This window comes from Temnothorax nylanderi, unplaced genomic scaffold (genome assembly GCF_030848795.1).
Source record: "Temnothorax nylanderi isolate EJ_2023f unplaced genomic scaffold, tnyl_v1.0 TNYL_tig0003_pilon, whole genome shotgun sequence".
Classification (NCBI taxonomy): Eukaryota; Metazoa; Arthropoda; class Insecta; order Hymenoptera; family Formicidae; genus Temnothorax; species Temnothorax nylanderi.
In genome coordinates this window covers 593,810-615,078 of record NW_027249065.1, presented here as the reverse complement: position 1 = coordinate 615,078, position 21,269 = coordinate 593,810, and the positions used below count along the sequence as shown (strand labels likewise).

The 21,269-nt window shown below is 41.9% G+C and overlaps 1 protein-coding gene across 6 annotated transcripts; it reads right to left on the bottom strand.

Annotated features, from left to right (window-relative positions):
* Window positions 1–747: 747 nt before the first annotated feature.
* LOC139770721 (solute carrier family 41 member 1-like) lies at window positions 748–21,152 on the bottom strand. Of its 6 annotated transcripts, none has more exons than XM_071702853.1 (8): window positions 19,407–21,152; window positions 9,031–9,435; window positions 7,835–8,225; window positions 7,287–7,466; window positions 5,279–5,718; window positions 4,918–5,138; window positions 4,514–4,850; window positions 748–4,199 (listed from the first exon to the last, which is right to left on the bottom strand). In XM_071702853.1, exons 2-7 carry the CDS (start codon window positions 9,123–9,125, stop codon window positions 4,519–4,521), a joined length of 1,659 nt encoding a protein of 552 aa, XP_071558954.1. In that variant the 5' UTR covers window positions 9,126–9,435; window positions 19,407–21,152; the 3' UTR covers window positions 748–4,199; window positions 4,514–4,518. The 6 variants fall into 6 exon arrangements, with proteins under 6 accessions (XP_071558954.1, XP_071558961.1, XP_071558944.1 ...); XM_071702860.1 differs by lacking the exon at window positions 19,407–21,152 and adding an exon at window positions 15,196–19,304; XM_071702843.1 differs by lacking the exon at window positions 19,407–21,152 and adding an exon at window positions 12,046–14,279.
* Window positions 21,153–21,269: the final 117 nt, after the last annotated feature.

Here is a 21,269-nt window from a genome sequence, read left to right as displayed (position 1 = left end):
ATTGAAATATTTACAAATATTTCTCTCTCTTTATAAGACAATTAGATAAGTTAATAGTTAAATGGGTCAAGCAAAAGTTGGATTACACGTCTTCCGAAATCCTCGAAAAATTATTAGGAAAACATGCTTTGAGAAGAGTTAAAGAAGTGGCAAAAATTAAATTCAATTTAAATTTTGTGCTCTTTAGATAATAATAATGTCAATGTCGATAACTATTAATAAAGTAGTCGATTATTTTTCCGATTGTAGGTAGTTTTTCCAAGCTTAGAGCCAGTTATTTTTTCAATTGTCGGTAATTATTGATAATTAACTAAAGGGCGCGAAATTTGAATTAAATTATCTCTTGTAACCTCTTGTTATAGTATGGTCCCCTAATAACTCTGACGATTTTTCGAGGTTATTAAAAGACGCATCCCAAACTTTCGCTAATCTAATCTCTTATCTAAATATCTTGAAGAGAGATGTAAATTCGTGTAAATAAATACATTTACTTTAGACCTTTAAACATTTTAAAATGCAACTCGAAATAAAAGTAATAAAACAATATATATTATAGTTATTATATATATTTCTTAATTACATGTTAACATGCTTATTTATATTTTAATATTTTAATCAGAACCAAAAGCAAAAAGGAATGAATATAAGTATTATTTATTCTATTATTGTCTGAATTTACCGAGTTCTCTAATGCCTCGTTATACGAAACGAATATCGTAAAAGTTATATAAAAGGAAAGTCAGAGGAAACGTTTTTTGCGTACATTTTATTATACATATTTTACAAAATTACATCTCGGTGAGATCTACGGTGAGATCTACGTCAAAATATTTCTCGAACACTATATGCTGCTCGACCACTTCGTGTTTAACAGTTAATGACTTCAGCTGGACGTCAGGCAATTGCCGCGCGATTATCACTGCGTTACGCTCTCCTCCTCGTCGTGGAATTCGTGATTAATGCCGTGTAACGGACTACAGACATCGTCAGACATAATCTGCGACGTCGATCGGTAACGATGCAGAGTGCCTATCTCCCGTTTCCTTTTTTTTTTAACATTTTAAAACGTAGACTTAACGTAGACAGGAACATTATTTCCGAAGTACGCTGCTCGATCCCCTCGTCGAAGTATTATCCAGTTTTATTGTTCGCAAGACACATACACAGGGTGTCGTATACAAAATATTCCCTTTCTGCCGCTTGTACGATTATTGTCTTGTACGTTCGTCGTTCTAACTTGCGGAATAAACGCTGTGTTTCGGGCTACGGATAAAGTTTAAACGACTATATACGTTGTCTCTAGTCGCTGTCACGTCGAGACGAGGGTTTGCAATCCGGCGATCGAGTGGCAGCATACGTTCTCCTCCGCGATATCTCCGTTCTCCTTTAAAAATTTCACGAGTAGCGAGAGTAAAATGGTTTAAAATATATATCGTTTTTTTTGTCATTTTTATTTGCAAAAGTCGGCTTTGTACAGAGGGATCTTATAAATTCCCTTCAACTTTTTACACATACAAAATACTTTACACATCCGTCCTCAGATTGCATATTTATTGTCTGCGTATTTATAGCACGTTTGTTCATGATACGATCATTGTGCTCGTCAGAACTAACAACAGAACTAACAAACGTATATAAAAAAAAGAGAAATACACATATATTATTTTTTATATAAAATAAAGCGAATAACGATCACTAGATGATGCTACGAGCGATAAAAGTTCATTTTTTAAAGTACTCGACTGCATAACAAAACGCATATCATTTCAAGAATATCGCTGCGAGAATTCACGAAAAAAATTCGCGAGCGCATTTTTTCTTTCTTTCTTTTTACATTTTACTTAAAAATCTCGTTTCTACTGCGTCGACGAAACTCATGAAGCAACTAACCGCGAGTGAAGATGATTCGACAGTAAACCTCAAACGAATTCATGCACTGTTAAATCACGCAACCGCAAAACGTATCGTGATCCTTTTCTTCTTCTTCTTCTTTTTTTTTATTAGAGTAAGTGCACTGTGCTATCTTAATCGGATCGACTTGAACGCAGTTCGCGAGAAGACACACGCGTGCCGAAGAAGCGGAATGTTCTGTCGGCGGGATCGGGATATACCCGCCGTGCCTCAGCGATTCCAGGCAACGTCGTAAAAGCGATAATACTGAACGTGTGTGGGCCGAAAGGCGATGTCGACTTGGACGTGAATCTCTCTCCCCCCTATCGCGAAGACTAAATATTAGTCTTCGACGCGGCGCCTATAACATACGTAACGTACATAAAACACGTACGTTACACGGTAATATGTACACGGAAATATAACGACGCCTCTCTTCGTTCCCTTCCTCCCTTTTCATCACGAATTATCCTAATTTACAATACTATACAGCCTATCGTCCGCGTGAGCTGTGACGGACGCACCGAGCGAAATTAAATTATCGACCGAAGTGTTGCTTACAATTTTTCTGAACACAAAAGCGTATTGTACTACATGTTGCAATCGTGTCAGGGTGCGAATTAAATCGTTCACACGACGTCCGAGATAATCGTCAACGGGACGTTAACTCGTAAATGCAATCGGTTTTCAAACGCCGAGCTTATCGTTGTCTCCCCTCGAAGCGATGCTATTCGTGCACAATTTCGCCAAGGCTCATCCTTGCACCCTTTGCGCGGACTTTCCAATCGACTAATGACACCTCGATATAGTTGATCGAGTAAAATTCGTGGATTAATTTATTAACAACTGCGCACTCGTCTCTATGTCAGCTTTAGACGCTAAGCTTCAATCATCGCTTTTGTATTCCGATTTTTGTCTACAAAAATCTCTAGAATCCGCTTGAATCTTTGAAAAATACAATAAATAGTGCTAGTGAATCTTTTTGTTGTACGAGATTTTGCTGGCTCTCGTACTCGCGATAACTTACGTCATCGACTCGATGTTTAACCTGATAATGCATTCTACCTTTCAGGCGATTGTTCTCTAGATCCGAAAAATGTCCCGCATACTATTAATAAATAATTCAAAAGATTAAAAAATCTTGGAATCAGTTATTTGCGTAAGGAAGACCAAATTCCGATTAAACGCACCGCAAGAGTTAACATAGAACCTTTATGCGGCGAGTATTTCAGGCTCGAGTAAATCTCCGAGAGCTTCTCCAAAGCTTTCAAAAATAGGTCGTGTGGCAGCTTCTAAATACCTATCTAAATTTCGTCGTATACAAAGGCAACTATTCGAAGACACATACGTGTTGGTATTACGACTACACGTGTTTTTTTTATTTACGCGTGCTCCGTGGAAGAATCAGAATTCTCGCTGAGAGCCCGAGGATAAATCAACTACGGAGTCCTAACATTAAATTGCTATTGCAATTCCCGCGATTGTAATTCAATATGCGACTTTGTAAATTATTTCTGACTGCTCTTAAAAAATACGGCATTTCTCCAATTTTTTACTTGCAATACACCGAAGAAATATATGGTTTAGGTTCTTGAAATCCTCAAGTTCCAAGGCTAGCGAATCTTATAAGGCTTTGTGTCACGCGCTTGAGAGATATTTCATCAAATATGTATTGCCGAAGAATCCACAAAATTATTGCCGTTGCTTGGTAAACTTGCTAATTAAATTATCTTTTTTTATCGGCCATTCTTGAAGAAATTAATTCTCGAACTTTAGGCTTGAATTCCGGAGATAGGGTTATTCGGAAATATTCCATGTTTTAAAATACAATCGTAATTTTTAGATAGTCGACGAATTAATTTGCCACGTGCTACCGACCTTCTGATATATTAGTAGCTAATTAAAACCTGAGTAACGCGCCCGCTCGGCTTGACAAGGTATTAACGATCGGTCACTTGTATCTTGCATCCGTAAAAAATTTATGAATTATTAAGTATCGAGATATTCGCATCGATAATGGAAATGAAATTCGACCGGTTTTCACAAAATGCGAACGATACACTCGATACCTCGCCTTTAATTAATTCTTAGCGAACGCAGGATATAAGTGATGAATTATTAATGCTTTGTCAAGTATAATACCATTGCGACCATCCGTCCGTGGGACTCGTCGGCGGACTGGCAGATCGACGATTGGATTTGATGGAATATACTTTCAGACGACCACAGCCTCGTAGAAATGCCCTTTCGGTCCGACAGTTCTAACTTGTGCGTCCCGCCCGCCGAAGAACGCTATAATTTGCGACTTCCTGTAAAAAAATGCAACACGTCGTTCGAGCGTTCGTAGATAAGTTGTTCAGTCGGTTGGGCACGCGATAAATCGATATTTCAAAAATTATGACTGTGAAAGTTCAAAGATAGCAATCTTATCTTTGCTCTGTGAAAATCTTCCCGACGTAATCGATTTTTAATGTTATTATAATGGAATTAATATCACAGTATTCCTGGAAATATAATTCCAACTGTGATGCAATTACGGTGCATGCAAATAATAAAACTAGCATGTCGAAATTATCATGTTTGCCGTCAGTCACGCTCGTAGTCACGCAAAAATGAATCTTACTACGGTCAGGGCGCGTCGAAATCTTGATCTCCGACCAGGTACAGAAATTGGAAGGCAATCGCTAGCAGGCTGATCCCGAGCAAGTCACCCATCGAGGTCAGATACGGGATCGCCGAGTTGTCGGGATCAATCTTCCGCTTCCACATCCAGTGGATCATTATGTAGGCGATGTAGAGGAGCGCCGCGACCTGCAGCATCGCCGCGCAGAGGTAAACGAAGACGAAGAGCGGCGTCATCGACGTGTTGCCGTCCTTCATGTAATTGATCAGGTAAATGAAAATAATGTGCCCCGGTATCACCATTGTCATCAGGACTCTCGTGGTTCTGGCGTGTATACCTGAAGAGACAAGGCAATGAAAAATCCCGATAATTTTGATAATTTGTTAAAGACCGAAAGAGAATACCTTTCCCAAAAAAATTGGCAATTGGGGTGATGAAGATGACGGGATGCGCGAGGCCCGGTGGGATTAGAAGCGTGCCGAGTTCGGCCTGTTTGTGAAGCGCCGTTGATATCCTGCTGGCCTGGACGGCCACCAGGTTCCCGCCGACGCCGTTGATGACCGGCTGGAACACCGTCAAGTTCTCGAAGCGCGACACCATAAACTCCAGTATGAGACCGCCACAGCTGTGAAAAATTTTGCATTTATAGATTCTTCTTTATCTCGAGCTGTACTTGAAATGCGATAAAGATCTAATAATAGGCCTTTGAACGATAACAATTATTTACTTCAAGATCGAAGAACTTGAGAAACGCTCTCTTTTTACCTGCTGATCAACATGGCCACCATGACCGGCGTCCAGCCGAAGTAGAGCACATCATTGGTGTACTTGTTCTTCTTGGCGATCCATACCCAGAGCGGGGTCACGAGGACGTAACAGGCTATGACGAGGGGTGCCACCCAGTCCTGCTTGTCAATGGATTCGTAGAGTATAGTGGCGATCCATGAGAGGAGTGCCAGGGACGTGATGTCGCCGAGACTAGCGGCTATCGGCGTGGCCACGTTGTCCGGATTGATATGGCAATGACGGGAGAAGACGATGACGCCCGCGGTAATAAGGCCCAGAACGAAAGAAGCGAGAGATGCGGTGACCAAACTGCTGGCGCATAGTAGATAGGCATGGTCCAGGGAGACCGTGCCGTTGCGGAAGGCACCCATCACGATCGCCACCACGGAACCCAGGAACCCCACCACTATCGCTTGACACTGCGCACGATTAGGATGATTTTTAGCCCTGAGTAACGAACCTCCCGATAAAAACTTGATGGCTGAAGAGAAATTAAATTTCCTCGCTTGTTTCTTCAATTTTTCTAACAATTAAAGTTATTGAAACATACCATGTTGAAAATCAGGAGTCTTTACTCGACAAAGAAAAGTTTTTCAGCGAAGTTTAATTTAATAAACCGTCAATAAATATTTATTTCAATAGATATTTCGCAAAATATTTTCAATGCCGGAAAAAAATTGAAAGAACAGCCAGCCATGAGTTGAAGAAGAATTCCAGAAGGTTTGGAGAACTTTAGTAATTCTGGGAATTTTATAATCTACATTATATTAGCATAATCGATTGATTTGTATTGTAAACTCATTGTTTATCTATCGTTTGATTGCGATAATTCTTCACACATTTGGGGTATCATCTTTAATTTTTACCGTCAAAAATTTCAAGCGTCTACTGATCCTGTATAGATACCGATTTGTTGAAGTATACGTGTCATTTATCGCGCGGCGTGTCTCGTGAGGTAACCAGCTCGTGCTCGCACACGACCATAGGATCATACGGTAAACAGTCGGCTTCCCGAAGGCCGTCGTCTATCATCGTCGTTGTGAGCGTTGAACACATAATAAAATAAAATCGTGGCGCCAATGATAAGACGGGCGAAGCGCGTGTAGCTCTCAATTCGTTAAATCGAGCGGCTAGGAGAAACGTTGCTCGCTTTCCCGGAATCGTGCCGTCGGCTCGTTTCACAATTAACTGCTAACCACGGGTCAAATTGTCAGCGTCGTTTCGCGGTATTCTCTGGCAATTTACGATTTCCAGGATGTATCGACAATGATGTCGACAGATAGCATGGATTTGTCGAGATTTGCGGGTTACGGCAATTTCGTCGGTAATCGCCAGTCGGCGGAATCGTTAGAGCCTCGCCGATCGCCGCTGGAAATTCGCGAGACTGAACTTGAACCCAAAAAACATCTAATTCCGTGGATATATTGACGTTAGATGATAAGGCTGCTAGATGATAAGAAGCCGGGTGATTAATAGCGCAGAACTTTTCCGCGTGTTGCGTCGCATAGTTGTTGAACAAGACGTGGCGAACGTTTGCATTTTGAGGAGTCGAGAAGTCGGGTAGGCCGACCGAGAACAGAGAGATTCCAGGAGGAAAAATACACGGCGCCAAAGCGAGCCAATATGCGTTTCGCAATGTATTCGGCGGAATTAAGTTAGGAGTCCCTCGTATGACAAACGGCAAATATCGGTGTTTAATTGTGGAACATCTAGTTAGAACCAGTTTCGCGAAAGTAAACTCCCGCGGCTGAATGCGAGCATCCGAGGTAGCGCACGTGGTTTGCTTTTTAAGACTTTATGCGTGCCAAAAATAACACATTTGTCGTGCTATCGATAAACCTATGTTATTTCATACAACTGTACACTTTAAAGGCGAAATAGCTGATGAAATTGCACCTGTGTTGATTATCGCGGGAGAGACGCGAATCAATCGTTTCTTATTCGAAAAATTAGTACAATTCAGTCCGATCGAATTAATGACACTTACTTGTATTAAGACAAGATTCCCGACGATCATGTGCCATTGCTCCTTCGGCAAGTCCATGTGTCCGAGATTCGCTTGAGTAGAAAGACGCGACGCCAGAGTCATTTCTAGATTACCCTTCAAGCCAAGAAGCGCCGGTACCAGAATCATAAGCTCGTTGACTTTCTCGAAGACTACCCAGTGCTGCAAGAGGACACAAAAATTCATTGATCAAATAAAGTTAATACTATCAAAGTCATATCAATTTAAAGTTGATTTTACATCTAATTAATAAAATAAATGGATCTAAAGATCAAATTCTATGATTAATTTTAAGCAAATTCTATAAATAATTTAATATTTTATATATTAAAACATTCGACACTATACAAATAAAAAAAATTGACACTAAGTTCATCAATGTTGAGGCTATATGAGTTGGACGTTCTATTTAAGAACATGTTCGCGTGTTATCGAATTGATTTCTTATATTCCTATATTTCGTAAGGTATTTCCAGAGAAGGATCGTTCACGCGAGGGTTTGTCATGACAAAGGTAAATTTCGTTCGTACTTGGACGAGATCGAGGACTAATCCGGCGCCCACCATGCCCAGCCCGGCGATGAGGAAGGGTATGAAAACCTGGATGGTGATCGCCAAGTACGATTCGACCGGCTCGTCTTCTTCGGTCACGCCATAGATCTTGCTTTCAGCGACAACGTCCGGCAGCCGGCCGCCATCGATGCCCTCGTCGAAGATGGTCACCTCGAGGCAGTCTTCGGTGGCGTGTCCACCGGAATTCACCGCTGCCGCCTGTCCATTAGTGGTTGTGGTGGTGCTGGCGGTGGTGGTAGGGGTGCTTATGGTGTCCTTCGACTCGGAGGTGGTCCGCGAGCGGCCGTCGGTCGGTGTCATCCTGTGGGAGTTCTGCTTCTCCGGAAGCAGGGGCTCCTTACATTGCTCACTGCCGACAGAAAGGAGATCTCTGCTGGTTAAACTTTTTTTTTCCCGCGCGAAATACCAGAGAGTCTTATTAACCCTTTGGCTACGGTCGTTAATGGGTAATAAACTCGAACCGTTACGGTTTATCAGTACCTATATTGGAATGAAATTGCCAAATGCCATTTTGCGGTAACGGAATGATGGGACGTTACGTTGCGACCGTAGAACATTCGTCTTTTCGACTTCACAAACTCCGCAGAATAAGAATTTATTAATATTGATATTATTTGAAAATTGACGTAAATCTTGGAACAGCACTTGATAAAAGTTTTTTATTACTTACATATAAATTTAGCAATATTCTATTTGTGAGAAATAGATCGTATCTCATTTTTAGAAATCCTTATACGCTGATCGATCATTAAATCATTTGCAGTATAATATAATCGAAGAATTAAAATCGCGCAATTATCTTGAAAAAAACTCCACTCGTCTTTAACAATACAAAATTACAATACAAAAAAAGAAAAAAGTGACGTTGATTGAAAAGTGGATTAAGTGGATGCGAAATGAATCGATGCCGGATGAATGAGCGCATGATGCGATCGATCATCGTAAATCATGCACGTGCGTAAATCCACAATTAATTCCACCACATAATTCCTCTTTAATTCGCGGTCCCATGCCGAGCACTGTCACTCGCTCGTCGCTTCTTGACATTCGAGCGAGACGCCGATTCGCGTTTTTCAACTCGATATTTTGAAAAAATTGTATTTCTTTTACAATCGAGAGACCGAAAACTTTTCGCACAATACTTTCCAACGTACTTTTCGAACTTGACGCCGGTATTGGCAGTCTGGAGCGACTGTGGCTTGTCGGGCGGCACTCGTACCGGATGTTGATGCACCTGGCTCTCTATCATCTTCCTACTGAGGGCTGTGTGATACTCGCTGCCGCGAATATACAACCATTCTCCTTTGAGAATGATAAGATTCGCGCCGCCGACAACGACGCTGACGGCGGTTGTATTTCAAGACACAAATAACGTAAATTACGTAATTATGCCGCGGTACAGCAACTATCTTTCTCTTCTCTCTCTCTCTTTCTTTATCTCTCTCTGATTAGATATTCGTTCAGGAACTGCTGTTAATCACGGCGAAAATCAAAATGTGAATCATCCAGTGACGTGCGGATCGAAGAAAGGTGAGCAGCCTCTTCCTATCTGAGGATCACTGCCAAACACAATCGTCATGTTAATCTAATTGCGAGATTAGTAGAGCACGTGGAGTATGGATTAATCAGGGTTTCTTATGCCCTTTTTCATCAACGTCGTTTAACTTGAACCTTAGCTCAATTCACTCTTTGTCTCTTTCTAACAGTCTTCCTTAGAAACAGACAAAGAGTGAATTGAACTAAGGTTCAAGTTAAACGACGTTGGTGAAAACGGGCATTAGAGTCGCTATTCAAAAGATTCAAAAGTTTACTCGATATGTAAGCGCATTAGATAGGCGGTAATTTTCTAATTGGAGCAAAATGACACGTCTAAAACATAATTGCTTTCACAAAGTTTATATTTGTCACACAAACTTTGTCAGATAATTTCCAGGGAACAGATTCTTTGCTACATAAACTTTACATCACTCTAAAGATTCACCTCCAAGTATTTTCTAATTATCATAGATCGAATTTTAATTACTCGAGAATCGATTCTGCGATTTGATTTTATTCTTGTATTAGATAATTATCTAATCTTCAAATCACACTTACGAAACGATATCGTGAAAGGTACTGTCATATGTGCGAAGGCACTTCGACTAAATGCTTCCGTGATTTTGCGCCGCGTGAGTACTTATCATGTGTATCATGCAAATAGTATCACGAATAGACGCGTTTCACACACATCACGTGTGCTTCTAATTAACATGTAACACGTTCAATTTCCTCCCACTTGAGTTCCGCCTCGGAAGAAATCGCGATAATCTGTTTTGCGGTAATCCCACTGTATCTCACTAACGCACGCGTGTGCTCCATTACGTAATTAAATAATAATTTACATCATTGACGTTAATTAGTTATTCGCATCGCCGCGATCCATTTAATTCTCCATTCTCAATCAAATCTGTCGATCGAATCGGATTGAGTTTTACGTCAGATTTTCGGTTATCTGTGTCTGAAATCCACGGATGCGCGTTTCGATATCGTTGCAGATGGGTACGTCAACGACGATAACGATGTTCAATCGTGCGGTGACCTTACGCGTGGAAATTGTAACCGCGAGAGCAGCTTGATTAAGGCCAAATCGGCTGTAATGTTGCCTTCGTAATTTTAACTGTAACACCGATACCTAAAGACTATCACGCTCTAGAACTAGAAAGAAAGGAAGACGTCCTATACGATAAGTATTATGACTGAATAAATAAACAGATAGAAACTTTATTTATTTTGAAATTGAATATTTAAGTGAGAAAGTCAACGACCAAATTATGAGCATAATGAGGTGTTGGTTTAAAATAAAATCGAGTTTATTTACAAACATATGATAAAGACATTTGTAAATAATTTCGATTTTATTTTAAACCAACACCTCATTATGCTCGTAATTTGGCCATTGACTTTCTCACTTAGTTTTGCTTATTTTGAGCGTTGATACTTCTTTATTAATTGGAATATTTAATTTTCTAGTCCAATTATTGTCTATTCATTATTCTTTGTGATCCGAACATTAAAAACGTACAGCTTCTCAAGATCGGTTCTGTTTGATCGGTATATTTTTTTGCAGAGGTGACACATTTGATTTTCCTTCGTCATCAAATGAAGAGCACGAAAGATTTAATCGCGACAATCAAGATACAACTAGGCCGCCGCGGCCGGCCTGATCAATAAAGATCAATGTCGTGTCACCCGCGCGACGATCAACCGCGATCGTATATTCATTGTCTGATTAGCTGTACCTTGCGTCATGCATCGACCGGTTACCGACTCTGGAAAGCACGTTGCATCGCGCGAATCACACGAGTTCTCGTGACCTTAACCTACGTGCAATCAAGTCTCTCATCGTCGGAGAGCTTCGACGGAGCGCTCGGATGCTATCTGCATCTCACGTCCTTCGTCCGTCGCGGTTTCCTGAATAATCGAAAAACAGGTAGCGCGGCTGACACGCGGCGGGAAAAACGCATTCTCGAAGACGCGGGTCCGACCTTCGTCCCGACGATGCCCCTGACCGGTTCTCATTTTTCTCGCGCTTTCGATTGTAGAAGGGATCTTCGGAAACGCGATAACAAAACTTATCAGCGGCTACCTGGGAGTCCGAGATAACGATATCGCGACATATGTCTCGCCTCGTCAAATTGGATTCAGCATCATGCGAGGTGACGCTCTGAAGAGAGCAAGGACTTTGATTTGCTAGCGATTTAACTCACTTTTCTAACACCTGAAAAATACCAGCGAAAAATTAATCGGGACTTATCTTTTTAAATTTCAATATTTGTACCTTCTAAAATAATTTTTTAAATTCTTAAAACGTGAATTGTTATGGAACTGACCTATTCAATTATTCTTTCTCTGTCGCTTTAATTCTCCCAAGTCTGAATCGCGCAAGATTTCATTTGTGTGCTGACTTGTGTCAGCTGTTACAACCTGCTCATAACTTAAAATTTTTAGCAACGCGCGAGAATTAATCTAAGCCGACTGAATATTAGTCCCTGGAAACTCTTTCGCTGAATGAAATGAGATTCGCAAGATTCGTCTTTAAAATAAATCGTGCTCCTTCGCCGAAACGCCCTGTTGGACCGGACCAAAATCCGGCTTCTCCGAATCCGGCTGTTCCGTCCCTTCGCTCGTACCTGGATCCTCAGGCGTGGTCTCAGACGGACCCCCGACGTTCCCACGAGACCCACGTTCCCGTCGGGCCCACCTCAGTGTCCAGGTCGCTGATCGCCAGCTTCGTGGTCCGGGTGATCGGCTCTTCGGCGCGAGATCAGCCCACGTCCAGCATCTGACGGTGGTCACCCGGTGGCCTGGTGTGAGGCCGTTTCACTCTGCGGTTACATCGCGACTGATCGCGATCGCGCATCGTACTCGCGTGCATGCATGCCTCCTTAAAACTAGTTTGGAGACACACGAGCCTCTGTCTGTGTGTGTCAGCGGCGCGCCGGAGGGAGCAAGCGCAAGTTTATCGATCCACTGTGACTTCCCAGTCACAGACCATCCGCAAACTCCTCGCGGCCGTACCGCCACTCTCCGGTACCTGTGCGCCAATGGCAAACCACCCCTAGAACCCCTCTGGACGGCTCCGGAAGGGTGTCTTTCGCGCTCCGAGTCCCAACGTAACGTTACTCGCGTCGATCCATTGTCATCACGGTTGCGTCATCGTTTCGTTTAAACCGCGCTGTGTAATCCAATGATATCTCGCCGCCCCCGCCTCGAGTTCTTCGTCATTTCCAAGAAGCCGCCCTCGCGTTTGAAATCCTAATGACGTCACTTTGGAAGCCCCCGCGAACGGTTGCGTCATCGTTTCGGTGCATCTGATGCGCCTTCACTGCATTAGCTATAATCTTATTAAGTCTCGGATTTGTCTTTACTCTGCTCAGTAATCTGTAAGATTTGTGTCTATGTGTTTGAAAGCATACGAGTGACTTTATCTTTCGCAGTGTTGTTACAAATCGAGTTAAGCTCGTTAACGCGATTTCATTCTTTTCGGATCTCCAAGACAAGGGCTTGCAGAGGCATATCGTTTTTTAACTATCTGCAGAGATCCCTAAAAAATCATATGCGATGAGTAACGTTCAATATCTCTTCTTGCGCGTGATACCAGACACGTGGCGTATTGCATAGGCATCGGTTACGTCATCGATGCACAGCTGATGTATACGGAAGCTTCTGGTTCATTCATAGGATTTACGGCGCATTACACGAGAGAGTTGCACAATCATCTCTGTTTCGCATAATTTTCACAGCTTATGGACGACTCGCCTTTATGCGCTGTAATTTGATGGTAGCAATAATTTACCTCAGCAACAATATTCTGCCAATTTTCATTTTGTACACCGAGTCCATTAGAGCGATATACCAGATACAATTATCGATTACGCGTGTTCTGCAGATTATGAAGTAATGTTGGGCAAACTTTTATCTTCCGTTTGTTACAGAATTTCTCAATCGTGTCTAGTCGTCAATAAAATAATTAGTAGCTAAAATAATTAACTTTTTTAAACCCTACTTCTTTCTACATCCATAACTTCTAATTTTCCTAATTTAAGTTACATATTTTTACATGTAGATTTATTATTTGTGTATGTTAAGATGACAGTTTTGCATTTAAGAATTGTTACTCCGATTCCCTTCACAATTTCATAAAATCTAGTCGTGGGCAACCTTCAAAATTCAATGCATATGGAAATTTCATTTGACATTATAAATGCTGCATCAAGGCCTAAACATCGTGATGCAAATGCATAAATCGATCGAGGGCTATCTTTAGTCAGCACGATAAAATTGATATTGATTTTTTTTCTAAGCTTATCTGATATTATTTCCGGAGAATAAAGAGTGCACATCAAGTACAACATTGCGTAACGTCTTTATAAGCGATAAACGATGGCTCGCATTCCCAAGTTTAAGCGCCATTGAAAAATAGGAGAGGTATTAGGAAGTGTAAATTATTTAAGATTTAATTTTTCATATCTTTTAAGGAAATTAAAATAATTCTCTCCGAGAACTCAATCACGTCATTTTCAGTTTTTCGTAACTTTATTTATGGCTATTAAATTAGTTGCGTTTTATGTATTTTTATTCTGTTTGAGACACCGCGAAGTTCTTGCTTCATCATATTTATTTATTTTTCTAAATTTGCTTTTTCATGCGCAGTATCTCGTAAAATTACATCAGTTAACTTGACGGCCATGAATGTGATATGATGGGAAAAAAGATACAATTACGCCGATCGATCGCACGATATGCCATGCAAACTAGTTGGCAAATTAAAGCAAACCGATTAAATTAGCTATTATGAGATGATGCAATAAATTCAATGAATTTACATTGAAAATTATATATGTGGGTCGAACTGACTCATCCTTTTTTTTTTTAAATAACATATAACGCGTAAATCTTTTTCGCGCGATATCGAATTTATTGAGATTACTACCTCGCGAGACGAGGTAGTAATCTCAATAATTAAAGTCTATTACACGGCTCTACGAAGGCATACAGGAATTACAATCTCGATCGATTCAGCGGACCGCATCTTGTTCAGCAGCAATCCTTATTTAAAGTGGAGCGGAAAAATTCCCTCATATAACAGTCAGTCGGTCAATGACGCGCGAATAGGATTCACTGGCCCGTCTATGACCGTATCCTGTGTAGGAGCGAAGCCGTAACACTCCGGCCGTTCGTGACACGGCAATTTGTATTCTGGTAACTTGAAGATTAGGTCACACTCGTGTCCGTGCAGTCCCGCTTTTCTAATGTTTAAACTCCGCTGAAACGCGTGTATTTCCTGCCGTATACGAGCATTTGACGTCGGAGATGCGCGGGTCTCAACAACGCGAACGAACGAGAACGACGACGAATTAGAGCGAATGCCAATTAATCACCGTCGAATTATCGACCAAGCGAAATCGACGGAGTTCTTCGAAGAATTATAAAAGAGAAACATATCAAAACTACGTAACGATGTGGCGATAAGTCAGATTACCGAATACAATTAACGTTTCCAATTGGAAGTCGAATTTCGCACAGAGACTCGACGGAATGTTCATTACATCGTTTAAAATAGTAGAAACCGTCTGCAATAAAAGCGACAGGTATCAAAAACTCGGTGACCGTGTCTCTAACGACACACTCTTAACGACGCGCGAGTATTTGCGATTTGCACCTTGATGAATAACAGTCGGTTAGCCTATCTAGAACGTTCGACGTATTTGCACGTCTAATTATGCAGGTTCCAACTAACGCGGGTGTCGGATATCGAAAAGTTTGCAAACACTACTCACTCGAATAGTCGACCCGTGATCGTTCTAATCAACAAGGCGAGGATGCCCATCGTTCAGGATCCAGCGATTGACACGATCGGCGTTGTTAATGACACAATTTATTCTTCGAGATCGACTTACGAGCTCGATCGAGTTTCCTCCTCACGATCGGATCTCAACGCCAGATTCGCGGTATCCTTTTCAGTTTCGAATTACGGAACAAGAAATTTACGTTCATCTCTCACGAAAATGAAAAAATTCGTTCCCTCGGCGGCGAATTTTTTCATTTTCTGGAGCCGTGAATTTTTCTCGTTATTGTCTCTCTAGCGACGCGCGAAATTCGCAGCTAAGTCGATAGAGCATACCGACGTCTCATTGCACGATGTACTGGACAATCGGTCTTCCATGCGTTTCATTCGTAGACACGATTCGAGCCCGATAACTATGTCCGCCAGCTGACAAACCGATAATGTTGCAAGGGCAACGTCGTTAACGACAATTTTACGATGCACCGCGCCTGTTCGTTTACACGTTATCGGAGAGTTTATTACACGCTCGTTTTATAACTCCGAGTGACGATAATGCACCGAAACTATTTGAACAATGTTTTTTCACTGCTTTGATCTTGAAAGCGCAAAGAGCGCTAACTTATATACATAGTTAATTTTACATAACTAATTTTACAGAGCTAATTTTATACATAGCATTAAAGTCGAAAAGTATTTAAATTAAAACCAACATTCTATTTTTCTTCGAGCTTCTTATAACTTTAATTTTTAATTCAGCCATCTGACAGGCACGATAAGAAAGCGGCGGCTTAACATTTTATTGGAGTCAATTTGTAGTTGATCTAATCGATCTTAATATATGTCTATTTTATCTTGTTGAAAATTCCTCTCTTTAATCATTTATAACACAAATCTTGATATCTTAACGTTTTTCTATTTTTCATACTTTTCACTAAACCTTTTTCAGGATAAATCGATTAATTAAAGCTAGGGAAGGGAAGGAGAGTGATAAGATAGTTCTGAGATAATTGGTTTAACATACTGTACTTCGTTAAGTTCCGTAGGATTTATTTCGGAAGATGTAACTTTTTAACGCGAGTCCGAGTTCCCTTGCAATCGTAGATCTTGGCATATATCCGACTGGGAACGATATTATCTGCTCGCACACGCATACCTTTCGTGGTTCCTTTTAAAGCGTCGATTACGTAAGATTCGCTCTTGACTCGGCAAAGGTCGACATTGAAACCGGGGGTCTGAATGAATCGTGTAACTGGAACGCATTCAAATACGCGACGATTTTCCCCGGCAATTTCAATAAAACGGCGTATACCCACGTATAATTTAGTCGCACGCGTGGATTCTATCGTCCGTTTAGATGGAGATATGAGATTTTACCGACACCTGATCTCTCGTCAGGTCTGCGTGTCGCTCGCTTCTCATTTGAAATACTAGCGCGGCTGCATCACACATTTGCAATTATAATTTGTGCCCCGTTTCTTTCATCTACCTAATTTTATTAATTTGACGCACGTTGGAATATGCCGAAGAGAGAGCTGCATACATTAGTATAATATGTATATAGTAGGGTACATATTACGTATATTGTTACCATCGCACGAGTACAGATGTGCATTTGATAAGGCTCTCTTCCTTGGGTATCTATTTAAAAAACTGATAATCAGTATTTGATATTCTTCTGCAAGTTGATTATATATTATATAGCGTAAACAAATGATTTAAAAATATAGTGCGATATACATTATATGATGTGCGTGATATGTGATATGTGTGATACGCACGTGCACACCAATAAAATTTTAATTAAAGAGAAGAGAAAGAAAGAGAGAGAAAAGAAAGAAAGAAATAATCAAAAGTTTGATGGTAAGAACGATATAGTTTTTAATACAGTTTTTAAAAAATCTACTATAATATTTTTTTGAGTGCGCAGTCTGAATAAGCGATGGCGATGAGTGTATCGTTAGTGTAGTTTTTATTGCATTATATGATATAATTGACATACACTAACTCACTGAGCTCATGACTGTTCCCAAGTGCCGATGAATCGCGTATGTTTTTTCAATTAAGATTTGTCACGCAAGGAGTCAATTGTTTCGAGCGAATTACCCACCCCAATTAATTAGTCAGACAGCCAAGTTCGTGACTCGTTAGACTGAATTTACCACTTTGTATTCTGTCCCAATTAGTTACATTTATCTTATTCCAAATTCTTTCATACATTATACATCATTACATCATAGAACGCAATGAAATAACGCGTCAGTGATGTGGTAAATTATGATTAACTGAAAGAGTAATTTGAAATTACGGACCAATTTTTAAATTAAAATTTATTTAAAATTAATAGTAAAATTACACGTTAATATTAAAATCACGTCGCGTGTTATACTGCAATTTGAATTCGCTAGAGAAATTACGATAATATATATAAATAAATATCTACCACGAAAAGTGTTACTCGGGAACCAGTAGATTTCTGCAATCTGCGAAAAGATGGCTGTGCTTAAAACGTGGGAGTAGATAAATTTGGGGAACTTAAAATTTTACGCCTCTAATTTACGAGATTTTTAACCGCACATCTGATAATTCGGCGAATACTGAACTCTCTCGTTGTACGCGTATGCTTTTATTATTTCTTTCTACGTGCACCACCCACGTATCGTAAACACGTTGGCGGACAACAATAAGAGCATCGCCGAGAGAGCATTACGCAAGCGCTACCTTACACTTGCTTCTTCAATTACGGACCCTTATGCCATCTAAACCATTACTGTTGCGATGCTACAGTCGGGTACACAAATAAACAGAGATCGGAGAACGAAACGGGGAACCACCACAATTGTTTCATCGTGGAAGTCTCCATCGGTTTTTTTGGCGATAGAGAAAAATTCGAGTCAGAGAGATAACAAGATATACATTTTTCATTTAAAAGTTCCATTAAGACTGCAGTTCAAGCCGAAACATTAACGAACGTATCGCTAATTGATGGAAGTCGTCTCGCGTTCGCGTTCTCCAATGGCGGGCTAGCTTTCGATAGTGCGACTCTCGACAACATATCGCGACACGATCGTGCCGGCTGCAGTACGATAACAGATCAAACAGATGCGCCCGTTTGCATAGGACTCGCGACCGGTTTACGCAAAGCGTTATCGCGTGCAACTTGAGATGAGCTCTCCTCGGCGTAGTGGACCACACGCGAGCGATTCGGCACTGTCGGTACCCCCAGAGACGTCGCCGCGATATTTTTACACACTGGTCTCTCGGCCACGCTTCTCATCGTCACTTAGCACCGTGCTAACAATAAGAAGCTAAATTCTCACTTTTCCGCGCTCGCGACTATTCCATATCAAAACACGGCATGGAGAATAGCGCCAATAGCGTTTTTCTTTTTAGTCTTGTACAAATTATACAATTATATCAATAAATTATACAATATATATAATTGGCATGATTGTCCTATCGTATTAAAGATGATATATCTTTAGAAGAACATGTTTTATATTGTTTTGAAAGACTATCATGAGCTCTTTAATTTCACGCTTTATTTATTCAGTAGTAAAAGTAAAAGACTTTTACGACGCTATTCTATGTTTTACACCCATTTTATCTCTTTTCCAATATTAGCGCCTAACTTTTTCCGTTGCTTCTCTGCTAGAATATAGATTAAGTATTTTAAAAACGCTCGTAAGTGTCATTACATTTTACAGTGATCAATGTTGTAACACTTCTCCGTAGCTTCGAATACTGTACATTCGAGCGCATCTCAAAAACTTATGGGACTTTATATTTTGTTTCATTATTGCGCGTAGAAGAGAGGAATCCTAAATCGACAATCAGCTTGGTGCTGAATTGCGGAGAAGTTGTTTTTTCCGGATTTTCAGGCCCCGTTCTCGCGTTTCACATCGCGACGCTTTTCCGCCGACGAGGATCGCAAACCGCTCTCCGGGCGACGCGAGCGCCTAAGCGCTTCCGTAACATATTCGCAGATTGATAAATTACTCCACGTGTTTAAGTTCGACCATGACGGGCAATAACTTAACATGCGCTCTGATACCTCGTCTCTCCCGAGGTATCTTATCCCACCGGCCGTCTCGCTCGCTCGCTCGCTCGCTCGCTCGCGATTATATTATTTTCGTCGTCGGACGAGAATCGCGCGCAAGGATTCCGCGAGAATCCGCAGGTGCGATCCTTCGTCGTTATACTTACACGTTGGTCAGCTGCGCCGGATGACGACGCACTCGCTCGTCGTCCTGGCCGAGGAAGAGTCCGCGGTGTCGTTCCGCATTACGGCGCACGTGAGGGCATTCATTCGATTTCCGCGCGATGGTCCATGCGAGAAGATGGTCCACGCGTCAAGTCTCTCGCCGGACCACCTTGCTTGTAACTTCCCTTACTCTATTTGTCTTAACGCGACAAATCGGCCCACCCCACCTCTTCGCGCGCGACCAATTTCGGAAAAGGAGTCCTCCGCGCGCGAGAGCGCGGACCAACGAGATCGGAATGCAGACGTATAAATTACGTGGACCGTTCAGAACCAGTTATCAACTAAATCCGGCGCGGACGAACGCTACACGAGCGGGAAGGAAGCTAGGCGATGAAAGTTCGTGGAGCCATTCTTTGAACCGGCATCGAGCTCGCAATTATATTTTATAATAGATACAGACGTCACTCGCTTGAATCGTTATCACGCGTGTCGGTTATTTCACACTCGTTATCGGTCGTTTCCCGACGCTATCGCTTGACGGAACTTTTCCAGAATGACGACGGTTTACGAAGTTATTGAAAAAAAAGAAAGAAAGGAAAAGAAAATCAAAAGTCCCGGCGGAAGGTGTCGCGCAGGGACTGGAACTGACTTAATTTCCGAGAGTTCAGGAATAGTAACCCCCGTCGGCTGCAATTCAGCGATTATAAAAGTAGCTCAGGGTCGAATTAAAAGGTACGTCTGTCCAGCCGCGCTTCTTCGTGACCCCTTTCTGAATTGAAAATAAAACGAGCGTAAGCATCCGAGCCTCGTGGGGGGAAAGAGGGAGGGAAAGAAGATCGCAAAAGTCCTCCTCGTTTTTACTACCTTTCGACCGAGCTTTTGTATTGCAATTTAATGCTATTCTCAGCCTCTAACGGTGCAAACAAGATTCTCTTTTTTTAAATTTATGATTTTCTACGGACCGCTTCCGGTTCACAGGTCGCTACCACCGTCGAAAGCTTCCCCTTCGCGTCCGCGGCATTGAGAATCGAACTCACCGGGATGGATTAAAGCGGTTCCGAGAGCCTTGAACGGTGCGCGACCTTCGGGTCGGAGTAATCGCGCTCTTTTCGCGGCCACTCGCTACCCCCTTTATGCGCGACGACGCACGACGAGCAGATAAGATCTAAGAGACGAACCGCGTACACCGGGAACGGCGCGATAGTTGGCACTGACAGATCCAACTATTTCATTCACAGTCGTCGTCGCCGTCGTCGGGCTTGACCGCGCGAGTCGTCGCCGTCGACGGGCTTGACCGCGCGAATCGCCGCCGTCGTCGCGCGTGTGTGCGTGTACGCGGCTCCCGTGCACGTGCACATACGCGCGAACACGGCGACGTGGATGAATGAACCACGGCGCGCATACACACATACACATACACACACACACATACACACGCACACAATGAAGGAACGATACCGCGCGATTACGGTGTAGGTGGTTACGAGCGTGAACGAGCGAGGAGGATGTGCGACGGGGCTCTAAACGAGCGCGGTCGAGAAGACACGCGGGTCCTCCTGCATGTCGCGGTCGGTGCACAAGCACTTCTCTCATGCATAAATTGGGAACGTATTATTCCCTGTCCCCGCGAGACTCGCCAAAGTTTCCCTCGATCCATCCGACTCTCCTCCGTAGTCCTGATGAGAAGAGAAGCACGATGGATTTCACGTACAATCGAGTACGAGTAGTATGACACTGATATCCATTAGATTTCAGGCTGTAATTAAATTATAATGCAACGTATAGTCCGATCGCAGACATAGACTGTAAAATAAACCTTCAATATTTCCACTTTCGCTGTCTGTTAGAAATATAGAAAGATGCGC